The sequence below is a fragment of the Labeo rohita genome, unplaced genomic scaffold, assembly GCF_022985175.1.
Source record: "Labeo rohita strain BAU-BD-2019 unplaced genomic scaffold, IGBB_LRoh.1.0 scaffold_205, whole genome shotgun sequence".
NCBI lineage: Eukaryota > Metazoa > Chordata > Actinopteri > Cypriniformes > Cyprinidae > Labeo > Labeo rohita.
The window spans coordinates 41,529-56,347 of record NW_026128275.1 but is presented as its reverse complement, the minus strand read 5'-3'; the positions used below and the strand labels follow the sequence as shown (position 1 = coordinate 56,347).

The window sequence follows — 14,819 nt, the reverse complement described above, 5'->3', positions numbered from 1 at the left end:
GAATATCAGGACAAGATTTTTCCTCGTTTCGTCATACCCGATTAATGATTGGAAACTGTGTTTAATATGTTTTGATGAAACATCTATGATGAATTGTTAATTAATCACAACCATCCCATGCTATGGGCATTGCCATTCATACAGGCTACAGTTATTTTACACAACTATTCCACACTTCCGGTTTTCGACAGTGAAAAGGCCCATTGGTCTAGTCACAAAAAATGACTAAAGGGCAAAGGGCAATAATACTGGTTAATCTGTATGCAGTATCAAAGTTGACAGATTACCGATCGGTAACAATGTAAACCGAAATATGTAACTTAGTATTTGCATAATCTATCATAATTTACCACATCATAATTTGGCATGCTCTCATGCGATCACACATATATCATTACATGTCTGTGCTCGCCCATACAAACGTACAGAGTCAAATAATACACGTAAAACATGGTTGAAAATATATAGAAATAGAAGAAAACTTACTTTGGGTTCATGTACTAACACTCTGAACATCAAAACACCAACGAACATCCAAAATACATGCAGGAAGAAAATTCTCGGTACGCAGCTCATCTAGTTGCATATCTCTGCCATTTTATATTTCAGGTGTTACAGTTTAACTAGTGACCGTGCTATCTGGTCACAAACTTCCTGGTTCAGGTGCTCCACACCAGATGCGATGGAACGAGCAGATTCGCCGATTCTGAAAACACAAACTGATGTGATATTAAGCTGTCTAATAAACGCACACTTGCTCACTGCATGATTTTGGTATTCTTGCAAAGATTACAAATTATTGGTATGATGGCCAATACAGAAATGTAATATATGTGCTTATATAAAATACCCATATATTAAAAACATGTTTTATATATGCCATATCCATATATGATTCCTATTAGAAAATGGAACAATTTCATATACTGACAAATAAGTCTACCCCATACAAAAATGTATGTTTATGTATGTATAATACATGTATTGCCATATATGGAATATATATATAATTATTAATATATGTAAGATATATGTATTTTAATACGTTATATACAAATTAGACATATATGCATGAAATATATGGTTTCATATATTTAATATTTTAGTATGTGATCTTTGATCTTTAAATAGAGGTTGTAGACACATCTAAGGCACTCTACACCTTACAAAGTTGCAGTGCATTGCACATTTCACACCTTAAGCCTTAAATGTTAAATGGTACAGTAAGCTACACAAAGAAACATCTTTATTTAAACAGAATTTATTTAAATAGAATTTTTTTTTTACTGAGCTGCACAATCAAACAGAAAAAAAGAAACAACATACATATTACATATATAACTGATCAAAACACTGAACAGGCATAAGTAACAGAACATCAATTGTATTGGTTCAGCTAAAGGTCTACAGGTTTGTATTCCCACAGCTTGGTTAATTTTTGGTTTGGTTATTATTGCCATCCCCAGTAGGCCCCAGGTGAAGACATTTCTGGATTCCAGCATCTGTATAAAAAAAAAATAAAAAATAGTAAAAGTAAGATAATTACAATACATTTTCTGAACCATATATGATTTCAGGAAGTGCACAACATTCAAAAGCAACTTTTTAGCTTTGGTAGTGTTGGGTGGTACAGTAAACTAAACTTGATTTTAGTCAACATAATATTAAAATATAAAACCTGCTTAAGTCTTGCAATCCAACATTGTACCAAAGTTTAATTTAGGTTTTTAGTTAGAACTATGCCTATATCTTAACGCGATTAACTACTATAAGATGACAAATATACTGAGTATTAAACATAGTTGGTAAAGTTAAAGATTATGTTAAAACTGCAGAATAACTACTCATTATTTATGTAATCATTATAAGTTGTAGTTGTAAAATATTCCCAGATAGCACAAGGACATGGCAGAACAACGACAGAGCACAGCCTGCATGCCCATTCAAATAATATGTCTCTATATACATGAAGAACTAAACTACAGTAACCCAAACGCTCAATGACAGAGTTCACAGCTAAGGTTACAATTTAATTGTAATTTTAGCATTTTAATTGTAAATTTAGCATCAATGAAATAAAGTGTTTACATTCATAATACCTAATATGTGCATTGAGAATGTGGCCTGGAGAAAAGAAATAGAGGGGTGGAACTATGACATGGGTTTTTGAATGACAATTTTGATTAAATCCCCTAAAATAAGGTCCGCGGTTCACACAAACTCATAATACTTTCACGTTTTATTCTATGACATAAAACACACCAGTTAAACCCCACTCTTGATTTTTTTTTTTTTTTTTTAAACTGTTACGTTTCTTAAAAAAGATGGTTGCTAATATGCTGCTAAATGGGACTACAGGCCCTGTCGGAGGCATTAAACATCATCACACCGAACAGTTTATCAATTTACAGTATTTTCCAATTGTAGTATAATTTATAGTACAATTAATTGTAGAATAACCAATTAATAGTTTCCCGCATTTTTTTTGTTTTGCTTTGCCCTGAAATGCAACACAAGTCTTCGGATGGAAAATGCTCGTTTGATCGCTTTCCTACTTATTCACTAAAATAAGTTTAATCTTACCATATCCAAAAACTCACTCACTCTACAGTTATGTAATAGATTAAATGCACTAGAATTTTATTAAATAGTACATGGAGACACAGTTTTAACTAAAATATTTTGTTGATTTGTTTTGTTTACATGTATATTGCAGATGCTAGTTTTGGTTTCAATAAAATATTTAACCTTTTCTGTGTAGATGCTCCATCATTCACATCACTGCCATTCACATCTGCAGGTTTGGCCTCCATTTCTATTTTCTCCATTTTGAGAATTTCGGGACTCATTACCTTTTCATGGGACACAAACAAGAATACCACAATTATCAGCAACGATATGAACAAAATTTGCAACGATATGAACAAAATTTACTACGATAGATTAACCATATGTTTAAAATCCCACAATCACATCCTTTAGTGTAACTTACTGTACCTTTATGCAATATGCACATGCATGTGCTTATGCACCCACTCTAGGCATGAGTCACTGACATGTCAATGCACTTGGTGCAATATAACCAAGTACTGTAATTTATTATATGAATTCAAGGTGCTTGTATTTAAATAATCCCATTTCGTGCAGTTTTATAGTTCTAGTCTAGACTACATTTCAGAGATAAACATTATAATTTTCATCCATTATTTTTGTCAGACAGCTTTAAATAATTTCCAAATGTGGCATTGCTTATCCAGTGAAAACAATAAGCTCACAGTATCTCCATACAGGTTAACCTGTTACCCAATAGCTAAAATTAACTTTAACGCGAGCAAATTGCAAAACACATCAATGCAGTTGTAATCATAACATCATATATAAAACAATGACAGGGAATATTTAAAACATTAGCTGATCTATATAGAGACAGAGGCTCTTGCAGACCAAAACATTCATATAACACTTAGTTTCTACGTAATATTAGCGTAGTAATAAAGCGTTGAGTAAATCAGCGTAAGTTACCCGCACCGCTGCCACATTCAAGGGCGTTTCATCCTTTCACTCAGTGATGTCGGTCTGTCTTCGTGCCCGTCTATAAAATCATTGTCGTTTATTATGTGAAGGTACTGTCACATTTGTTATCCTTCCACTTGCTAAGAAAACATCTTACCGCTGATGACTGTTTGTTTAGCCGCAGCCATTGCTCAGACTCTGCCGTTAGCGCGGGTGTGTTTGAATTTTGGCGCATGCGCATGAGCGGTGTTGTGACGTTCACACACAATCGCTCATCATTTTAATGAAATGCGTTTTAGTTCCTTGATGATGAGAGCACATATGGACAAACAGTTTCATGAAGTGTTTTTTCCCCTCAATAACTCTACAATACATTCATTTTACTACATTGGCATTTTTTGAACAGGTTATTCATCTCTACTTTTTTCCCCCCAGAAAACTGAATTGAAACAATAAAGTTAAGCAAAAATTAATTTTGTTACATGATTTACAATAAGCAGTATCTTTTAGGCATATATGGTTAATAAACTTGCATAAATTCAATATATACATTGGTAACAAATGGTCAAAACATAGAGTACCATATATAATTTTGATATATATTGTTAACATATATGGTCATATCATATAATACAATATACCATTTTAATATATATTGTAAACATATATGGTCATAACATACAATACCATATAAAAGTTAACCATATATATACTTTCAATATATGTTTATATACAAATTGTACTATGGGAAATTCATATATGTTATAAACATATGTCTACATATATCCAGAAGATGGATATATGTGATAATAATATATTGCTCTATATTTAACATATATGAGAGCAGCACTTCTGATATAGGGACATATATGTCATATATTACATTTCCGTATGGGAATTTATAACTTTTTTAATGCATTTGTCTGGGTTTTATGTTATTCTGTCTCTTACTGTTAAAATAAACTCACCATTAAAACTATAGACTGGTCATTTCTTTGTAAGTGGGCAAACATACAAAATCAGCAGGGGATCAAATAATGTTTTCCCTCACTGTACAAATTATGCATGTGAACAATTAAAAAGAAATTCTAGCACAATAGTAATTCTATTAATACTGTTTTAAATGATAAAAGATTATTATGTCCTATTCAGAATGTACATTTTTCTTGTCCTACACAGATGATCCAGATAATGATCGGTCTGATGACTCTCCTGCTTGGCATTGTGTCTAAAGTTCATGCAGTATCCATCTTTGTCAATAGTGCTATTCCTTACTGGGGATCTCTCATTGTAAGAAATTATAAAGTTTAGTGTTCTGTCATTTATAATACGAGCTACAGTAGATGGACCAAAAATGCCTTTTACCGCCATGTGTACCGACACAACAGTAAATACAACTCAGTCACCTGTGACACTTTGCGATTTGCAAAAATTTAGGGGATTTGCCTGATTTGCAAAATCAACATGCTTTCAGCATCACTCAGTAATGCTGGAACTGTAGTATTCCTTTATAAATGAAGATAAAATAATGATTTAAATTACTGGTAGTAGTAATAAAAACAATAATAATGTAGCATTCTAATATTTAATCATGACTAATTAGTCATCATATTCTGTAAATACGTAGTGTTCCAGCTATTCAACTAAATATTACCATGATGGTAGTGCTTGAAGTGTGCTTTTTACTGTATTGTCAGTATTTTAGATTAACACACATTAAAGATGTGTGCAATTATGTCATAAATCAGAAAATGTTGATTACTCTTAATGGGAACATTATAAGTGCCTTTACTAACACATACATTTATTTATTGCGTCAATGTCGTGATGTCACATATAAAACTTTTGAAATGCACATTTAATAATGCACTGATGCATTTCAACAGGTCTTAGACATACTTCATTACACTGTTCTTTTTTGATGTCTGTTCCCTTACAGAGCCTTGCACAAGACAAAAAAAGAAGATTCACCCCTGATTCAGAAAATGTACTTTCAGACACAGAGATAAGATATAGTAAAATGTCTCAGATAATGTGGAATGAGACACTGCATCTGCTGATGCGATGGGGAACACAATCAAGCGTCTTAAGCGCAATAATCTTATGGTACACATGGCAGTAAAAGTTCTGGTTATGTACCATCTGTACATATTTAAAAGCCTCAAAATCTGTCCTTCTCTCTCCTCTCAGTACATTATCGCTGGCTCACTCTGCATTGCTGCAGAAAACAAACGTAATTCACCCTCCAGTTTGTGTTTGGTATGTACACAACACTTGTTTTTGGGGGTCCAAGTACCAAATGTGTTGCAACACTATAATGTTTCTACTGATTTTCTGTCATGATTTTTTGTTTCTGATTTTTTTTTTTTTTTTTTTTTTGCCATGTTCTGTTTCTGAAACAAACCTTTTTTTTTTTTTTCCCAAACTAAACTCCAGTTAGTTTATTGGTCCAATCTTCACTGAATTTTGCACAATAAATTAAATTAATTTTGACATCTCAAAGCATTATGATGACATTAGTTAATTAAACAGTCTTGAAACACAAATTTCATAAATTGATTTTCATCCTATGAATGCAAAAAACAATTAAATTTAATGACAATTAAAGAAATTGCATCAAAATTGAACCTATAGGGGGCCCTACAACTGAAATTCTTTAACACCATAACTGTAGGATTGGTAAAAATGTCTCTTCCTTGCTGGATGTCAGGGTTGCACTACTGCGAGGAGCAAGTAACAAGGAAACAAAGGAATAATACAGGAATAAGAACAGCAGTTTTTAATAGTCCAAACAGGGTAACATAGGGCAGGCAGGAACACACACATAGCACAACATCAGACAAGGCAACATGGGGCAGACAACACTATAAATACTTTACTAAACGAGGTAATTAACAATGAACACACATGAAATCAATGAAACAATCAAACAAGGGAGAAACTAGGGCAAGTTCAAGCTTACACTGGTGCCCAAAGTTTTTGCTACAATTTCTGTGTTGAACAACGTGTTTCCTGGAAACTGTCAAAAATGTCAGCCCAATCAGCAGCAACATGTATATAAACCAAGCCGTATTAAAGAGACATTGATTAATGTAACATAAAAACACTGAACATATTTATATATTTTGCTATTGTATTGTGGAGTAACACTTTCATAAACTTTTCTATACTCCTCTGATTATATAATGATAAATATTACAATATCATAGCACAACAATAGTGATCAGCAATAATGATCATAATAACGTTACAGTAAAAATAATAAGGTCATATAGATCATAACACAGTCTCGGAGGTAAGGAGTGGATTATTCTTTCTTTTGTTTGTCTTTTCATCCTGAAATGTGAGGCAAATGTTAGATCACAATAATTAGGAACCACAGTTTCCACAAACCCCTTCACTCGACTGGGATGTTCTCTTTTTTTCTGGATGGTAAGGACAGTGACTGTAACATTGGGCATATTTTGCAGTATTAAACACGTATTTATACTGATTTCATCAGGCTCTGTATGTTATGAATCTGGTCGGTGTTCTGCGGACCGCTGTTGCACTACACCCCGAACTACATTCACCATCAGCCATTGCACGTCACCCCCGTCCTATCAGAGACACTATAAAAGCCCCGGTCTTCCTGTCACTCACCGCCGAGTATTGAATTGATTCTATCGTTCGTACAAAGCGTTCCCCCTTGCCTTTCTGTGTTTTGTCTTCTCGTTTTTGGAACTCTCGCCTGTCCTTTCGGACTACTCTTTGCCTAGCCCTTCTCGGATATCGTTCGCTGTTGGATTGACCCTCGCCTGGATTTAGGATTTCTCTTGTCTCGCCGTCTATACACCTGTTTGCCGTTGTCTGACCCTGCCTGCCTGACTTGTCTATGTCTCATCCCTTTAAATAAAGTATGCAGATGGATCCGCTCGTCTCTCGTCTCACTCACACCGTTACAGAATACTCGGCCACAAAAGGATCCAGAAACTTTTCATCCGGACATTCATCAGGTATGGACTCAGATAGCGTCCTCTTCAGAATCAGACAAGGACCACAGACACTTGAACAGTACATATGTGAATTTGTAGCGCGACGCCACGGACACACTGGCCGCCTGGCTCGCTCGTGAAATGGCGGCCACACTAGAGCGCGCTTGTGCTATGACGGCGACTACGGATAGCGCTCCGGAGCGCGTCTATGCTATGACGCCGACAGCAGAACCCGTGCACAAGATGGCGGCGACGGCGGAGCCCGTTCACAAAATGGCGGCGAAAACAGAGCTCCGTCAGATCACAGCTGCCGTACCAGAGCAATACGAGGTTACAGCTGCATTTCCTGCGTCAAGTCAAGTCAGAGCTGCTCTTCCTAAGGCAAGTCAAGTTAAAACTGTGTTTCCTGTGTCAAGTCAAGTCAGAACTGTTGTTCCTGTGTTAGATCAAATTACAGCTGTCGCTTCTGTCTCAAGTCAAGGTACAGACATCACTCCTGAGCCAAGCACTGTCAAAATGGCTGCCGCGCCAGAGTCACTGCACAGGATGGCTGCCACGCCAGAGCCAGCACTGCACAAGATGGCTGCCACGCCAGAGCCACTGCACAAGATGGCCGCCACACCAGTGCCAGCTAACGCCACGTCAGCCAAGCCACAGCCTGTTCACGTCGTGTTTCCTGCTCCGGAGTCTGCACCTATCATGGCCGCCCTTCCTGAAGCAGTTCCTGAGTCAAGCAAGGTCACAGCCGTGGTTCTTGAGTCAAGTCACGTCCTGCCTGACATCCCAAGATCACAGCCTATCATGATGGCCCACGTGCTGGACTCACCCCTAATGGCTGTATGGGCAGCTAAAATGGCAGCTACCCCTGATTCCAGTCAAGTCACAACTGCCACCCCCGAGCCAAGCAAGATTACTGCTACTGTTCCTGTGTCAAGTCAGGCTGCAGAACCAAGTCAGGCTGCAGAACCAAGTCAAGCTGCAGCTGCATCTTCAGAGTCTGGCCAAGCTTCAGAGTCCGGTCAAGCTTCAGAGTCAAGCCAAGTCACAGCTGTGTTCCACGAGCCAAGCCAAGATACAGCTGTTGTTCTCCATGAGTCAAGCAAGGACACAGCTGTTCCCCATGAATCAAGCCAAGCCATAGCTGTGCTCCACGAGTCAAGCCAAGACACAGATGTTGTTCCTGAATCAAGCCAAGCTACAGCAGACCTTCATGAGCCGGGTCAAGTTGCTACAGTTATTCCCGAGCCAAGTCAATCCTTAGCTGACCTCCATAAGCCAAGTCGAGTCACAGTCGCTCCTTCAGGTCCAAGTCACGTCTGGCCAGAGCCTCCTCACGTCTCCTCTGAACTCCCAGAGCTCACGCTCCCAAGTCACAAATCCAATAATGTCACAGCCGTCGTCCCTGCGCCTAGCGAGGTCACAGCTGGTCTCCAAGAGCCCAGCCAAATCACAGTTGGTCACCACCAACCAAGTCAACCCACTACCGAACTTCACGAGCCCAGTCACGACTCGTCTGTCCATCCAGGACCAAGTCACGTCTTGTCTGACTGCCCAGAGTCTCGCCATGCATCACCTGACGGTCCAGAGCTAAGTCACGCCCCGTTCGACATCCCTGGGTCACGGCCTTTCATGATGGCCAGCGTACTGGATCCACCCCTAGTGTTAGTAAGGGCAGCTAACATCTCAGCGGCTTCAGTGTCTCCTAGACCCACTGTTAGTGAGGTTCTGCCCCCAGCTGCTGCTCTTCCTGTCATGGCGGTTGCCATTTGGTGTGTGTGGGCTACACACTGTACTCCTGAGCTCATGTCTGTTCACGAGTCAGCTCCAGAGGTTCCGTCTGGTCTCAAGTCTGCTCCAGAGGTTCTGCCTGGTCTCAAGTCCGCTCCAGAGGTCCCATCTGGTCTCGAGTCTGCTCCAGAGGCTTTCCCCATCGGAAAAGCTGCGCCAATGCCTCCAGAGGTGTCAGTGCTAGCTGCAGAACCTCTTATGGAGGGGGCGTCAACTGTTAAACGCTCTGCTTCTCCCTTTCCTCTGTCTGCCTCCTCTGTCACTGTTCTCCCCAGGTCCCAGTTCATTACACGGGTTTCTGCTCAGCCCTGGAGGGCCCTGGCACCTCCTGTTCTGCCCTGGAAGGCCTCTGCGCCCCCTGTTCTACATCCAGTTCCGCCCTGGAAGAATCCGGTGCCTCCTGTTCCGCTCCGGGGGGCTGCTGCGCCTCCTGTTCCGCCCCGGAGGGCTGCTGCGCCTCCTGTTCCGCCCCGGAGGGCTGCTGCGCCTCCTGTTCCGCCCCGGAGAGCTGCTACGCCCTCTCCCCCTATTCTGTCTGCTTCCTCTGTCCCTGCTCTCCCCAGGTCCCAGACCGTGACGCAGATTCCTGTTCCGCCCCGGAGGGTTGCTGTGCCTCCTGCTCCGCCTCCTGTTCCGCCCCGGAGGGCTGCTCCGCCTCTTGCTCCGCCCCGGAGGGTCCCTGCGCCTCCGGCTCCGCCCTGGAGGGCTCCTGCGCCTCCTACTCTGCCTTCGGCTCCGCCCTGGAGGGCGCCTGCGCCTCATGCCCTGCCTCCGGCTCCGCCCTGGTGGGCTCCTGCGCCTCCTGCTCCGCATCCGGCACCGCCCTGGGGGGCTTCTGGGCCTCCTGCTCCGCTTCCAGCTGCACCCTGGTGGGCCCCTGCTCTGTCAGTCCTACCTCAGTCACCTGGTCCTCCGCAGGGATCTGGTCCTCCAGCCCTCGCCCTGTCTCGCTCCCACCCCACCTCTCCCCAGAACTGTTTTGCTGTTGGAGCGTCTGGAAGCCGCTCCTTGGGGGGGGCTATGTTATGAATCTGGTCGGTGTTCTGCGGACTGCTCACCACCAGATGTCACTCTCACCCTGTTCTCACACACTGACTGTTGCACTACACCCCGGACTACATTCCCCATCAGCCATTGCACGTCACCCACGTCCTATCAGAGACACTATAAAAGCCCCGGTCTTCCTGTCACTCACCGCCGAGTATTGAATTGATTCTATCGTTCGTACAAAGCGTTCCCCCTTGCCTTTCTGTGTTTTGTCTTCTCGTTTTTGGAACTCTCGCCTGTCTTTTCGGACTACTCTTTGCCTAGCCCTTCTCGGATATCGTTCGCCGTTGGATTGACCCTCGCCTGAATTTAGGATTTCTCTTGTCTCGCCGTCTATACACCTGTTTGCCGTTGTCTGACCCTGCCTGCCTGACTTGTCTATGTCTCATACCTTTAAATAAAGTATGCAGATGGATCCGCTCGTCTCTCGTCTCACTCACACCGTTACACTGTAAGTTCTTCAAAAAGAACGGCCTTCTCAGCTGCCATAGTTGCAACTCTTGCGTCATCAGAACAGAACAGGGTGTTCGATGTACCACCGTTTCCATTTTAAAAAATGTTTAGCATTGTTTTGTCAGGGCTGAATTCAAGGGTGGTCACGGGGAACACATGGGGAGAAAACACACACACAGAACGTCCATGGGCGTGACACTGGATGTCATAACATAACCAACATGACTCAGCTACATGAAAAACATGAAAGCTTGTAGCCAGCCAGATTTCAGTGCCTACTAACATCAGATCTGAATAGCCTACTTATGAAAATTGGCATATTTTTGCATACTGTGAAAACAAGTATGTGTACCAACTTTAATAAATGAATGAATGTGTAACATTTTGATCTGACAATATATTTATTAAAGGGTTAGTCCACCCAAAAATTAAAATTACCACATGATTTACTCACCCTCAAGCTATACTAGGTGTATATTACTTTTGTCTTTCAGGTGAATACAATTTGAGTTATATTACAAAATGTACTAACTCTTCTGGGCAGTGAAAGAACATTACTATTTAATAGTCCAATAGAAGTCCAATAAAAGTGCATAAATCCATCATAAAAAGTGCTCCAGCTGGCTCCACGGGGTTAATATAAGAATCCTTAAGTGAATTGATGCATTTTTATAAGAAATATGCACGTTAAACTTTAAAAAAGAGTTAATCTATATCTTCTACAAACTGTCGTATGCATGTACATGAGAGAGTATTGTTCCAGCACATTATTTTTAAAAAGATGCATTTAAATTGTATTAATCATCCACATATATTTTATTTATGTTTGCTGAGTTATTTTTATCACACTCCATATACTTTTACATCTACCTTAACACTGCATGTTAAATAACTTAATGTTGTTTTTCTGTCTATAGGTGAATGGTTCACTGGGAGTGAACATTTTCAGTGCTATAACCGCAGGCATTGCCCTTATTTTAATTTCACTAGATTTGGCTCGAGGACCAGTGTACACTGACACTGACTGCAACATTTCTGAATGTTATTATAAGGCAAAGTATATGGTATGTCATCAACTTTTATATTCATATCTATATTTACATCACTGTGTGGTCAGTAAACTTGTGAAAGGTCAAGCCTTAATTTGCACTCATCTGTCAAGTCTTTTTCAGAAGTAGTTTTAAAGATCTCTTACTATAACTGATCATTTACAATGCATGAAAATATTGACATTATACAATAATTGTAAACTCAGTCCCGTTTGATCAATGAATATATTACCATATGAACCTTAAGGATAATAGATTCTTGACTGCTGAGCAGCCAGTGTACCAGTTTGAGTACTAATTATTGATTATTTTGTCATTATTCATTGTGCTAATTTTCTCTCAGGTTCTCTTCAAGGGAATCAGTGGTGTATTGCTGTTATTCACCTTCCTTCAGTTTATCATCTCCATCTGTCTGTCAGCATTTGCTTGTAAAGCCTCCTGTTCCTGTTGTCGTCCTCCTCAAGTGAGTGATGCATTAAGTGATGCAAACGTTTTTTTGAGAACCCCTCAGATATGTATATACATAATAGATATATCTACATTCTTGTGTTCACACTTTACAAGAACCAACAAACACTGTAAGTTATAATACAAAACCTAAATTCTTCACTCTTAAATGTTCAAACTAAATGTGCAAGCTTTTAACATATAATTCACAAACATTAAACTTCTGTCCATAAAAATATTGGAAATTATGTTAATATATTAAGTCTGTGAAATTATTTTTATAAAAATGGATAAAAGCCTGTTTCACACCAGGACATTTCAGAAGGATTTCAGTCTTTTGCTTTTTCTAATTCCACCTGTAGTAGAGTGAGGTTTATGCACCTGTAATACTGGAACTGTCTGCCAGTTTTATTGCATTTATTCCATCTGACATCACCAGGCACGACACAAGTGTTTACTGCTAGTTTCAGCCCATGCGCACTATGCAAAAACGTCGCTTGCAAGGAAGCTTAAAAATACGTAGATTAAAATGCGTTTACATTTAAATCAAGTGAAAGATATAGATTGTACTGCATGTTAGTTTGCTTAATGTGCCCAACAGCATAATTTATTGAGCCCATTTGTCTTACTAACAAGGAACTATGCCTCTAACCACAGGTCGAGAGCTGTAGTTCCAACCACGTTTGTGACATTGTTTGCGAATGTTCGTTTGAACTATGGTTTTGGGAAACACTGAATCGTTGAACTATGTTGGTAATGACGGAACTTGCGACCATAGTTGGCTAACGAATGCTTTTGGGAAACGCACCCCTGGTCTAAAGTCAATGGCACAATATTTTGTTTGTTAAAGAGCGCATTAGTAATGTGCACCTATAGGCAGGTGCACAATGCACATACACTCTGCTTATTACACACTCAGGGACTAGCAACAGCACACACACATGGCAAATATAAAAAAATTAAAGGATTACAGTGTAAAATATTATTATTGTGTACATAAATACAAAAATGCACTTTAGACCATCTGCTTAGATCATTAAAATAGGGCCCTACATGTGCATTTTTCCAAAGTTGCCATTTGTTCCCTAGGTTTTAACTCCACAGCCCTGATTTCAGGCCCAATCAAGTTATTTAGATTTAGGTTTCAGTGTCTATGTCCTGGAATTGTGTTAAGCAATTGTTTAATAAGCAAGGAACCTGATCGTATACATTTTGTCTTGCAGATACCCGTGGCCCACAGCTCCTCCATGAACCAACATGATGCAGAAAATCCCCCACAATACAGTGAATGTAAATAAGAATGAGTTTTTGAAAAACTGGGCAAAGTTTGGTCCTGCAGTTGTGTGTGATGCTTTTGTGGGACACATGGGTTTCCCAATAATTTCCTGACCATTAGCTGTATTGTCCTTTCATGACTGTGTCAGATAAATACAAGTCACATATGTGTAAACAAAAACTATTTAAGACTAGATGCTATTTCATGATTTTCCTTTTAGTTAAGTCAAGGAAGATGCATAATCATCGGTGTAACTGGATAGATTGTTTTGAACAATTAGTGATAAGAATAAATTGGTTATTCATGTTTTGATTTAAAAGAGTAAAAAAGTATTTCTTATACAAGGGTGATTGAACTGTGTCATTCACTATTTAGCCTTAATTTTTTGCTTTAACAATGGTAAACATAAAATGGGATTATGTTTTGTCATCTAGATCCTGCTCAAACTTTGGTAGCTTCAAACTTTCACTGTCGCCACAGCATTGATACTGCTCTACTAAGAACTGGCTGTTGATTCTCAGAATTAGAATTTGCACATGCTTTTGTGTCTTGCTTATTTAAAGTGAAAGAGAGACACCCACAGATCGCGATAAGGAGAGTGACAGCTTTTAACAATTGTTAAAGGAGTTTGCAAATGTAGTATTGATTTTATACAACAGTTCAATAAACAAGAAGTTAATATTAAGTGACATACGTTGTCTCGGAGCTTATCGTCAAGGACTCAACCCGGAAATCCGCGCCACTATGGCGTTGTATGACGACTCAATAGGCCTGGAAACTTTCCTCCGATGTACTACTCGAGTGTCCCAGCGACTAGCCGCCTGCCAGCCTCCGGTAACCGCTCCTCAGTCAGCTTCAGTGGCTGCTTCCACTCCAGTACCAGAACCAATGCAAATGGATTCCACACGGTTAACTCGCACGGAAAGAAATCGATCTGTTTGTACAGTGGTCAAAGTGGTCATCTCATCCGTAACTGCCCCATCCGGCGCCCACGCCCAGTGGTGAGTACCATTACTTCTGATATTGAAACCTCGCAGTTAATGCTCATACCGGTTACACTACGTACTGCTGATTGTACGCTGTCTGTTTCTGCACTTGTCGATTCAGGGTCTTCCGGCAACTTCATTTCACAAGAATGTTTGAATCAGCTACATCTATCACGTCAACGACACAGTCACGAATATTCAGTACGTACGATTCAGGGAAAGCCACTTGGGCGTGGGCGGATTCGTCACTCTACACCTCTCATCACTTTGCAAGTTGGACTGTTTC

The 14,819-nt window shown here is 40.0% G+C and overlaps 1 protein-coding gene across 6 annotated transcripts in view; it reads left to right on the top strand.

The window, feature by feature from the left end:
* LOC127159274 (membrane-spanning 4-domains subfamily A member 15-like) overlaps positions 1 to 14,819 on the top strand; it is a 75,770-nt gene that overhangs the window by 57,566 nt on the left and 3,385 nt on the right. Inside the window, exons 5-8 of one of the 6 annotated variants that reach the window (XM_051102150.1) lie at positions 4,693 to 4,803; positions 5,704 to 5,772; positions 11,693 to 11,839; positions 12,168 to 12,287. In XM_051102150.1, the coding sequence (XP_050958107.1) occupies positions 4,693 to 4,803; positions 5,704 to 5,772; positions 11,693 to 11,839; positions 12,168 to 12,287 (447 nt within the window). Of the gene's footprint in view, positions 1 to 4,692; positions 4,804 to 5,703; positions 5,773 to 11,692; positions 11,840 to 12,167; positions 12,288 to 13,494; positions 13,771 to 14,819 lie in introns of those variants that run through there. The other 5 variants (XM_051102148.1, XM_051102147.1, XM_051102152.1 and 2 more) reach the window with 5 other exon arrangements.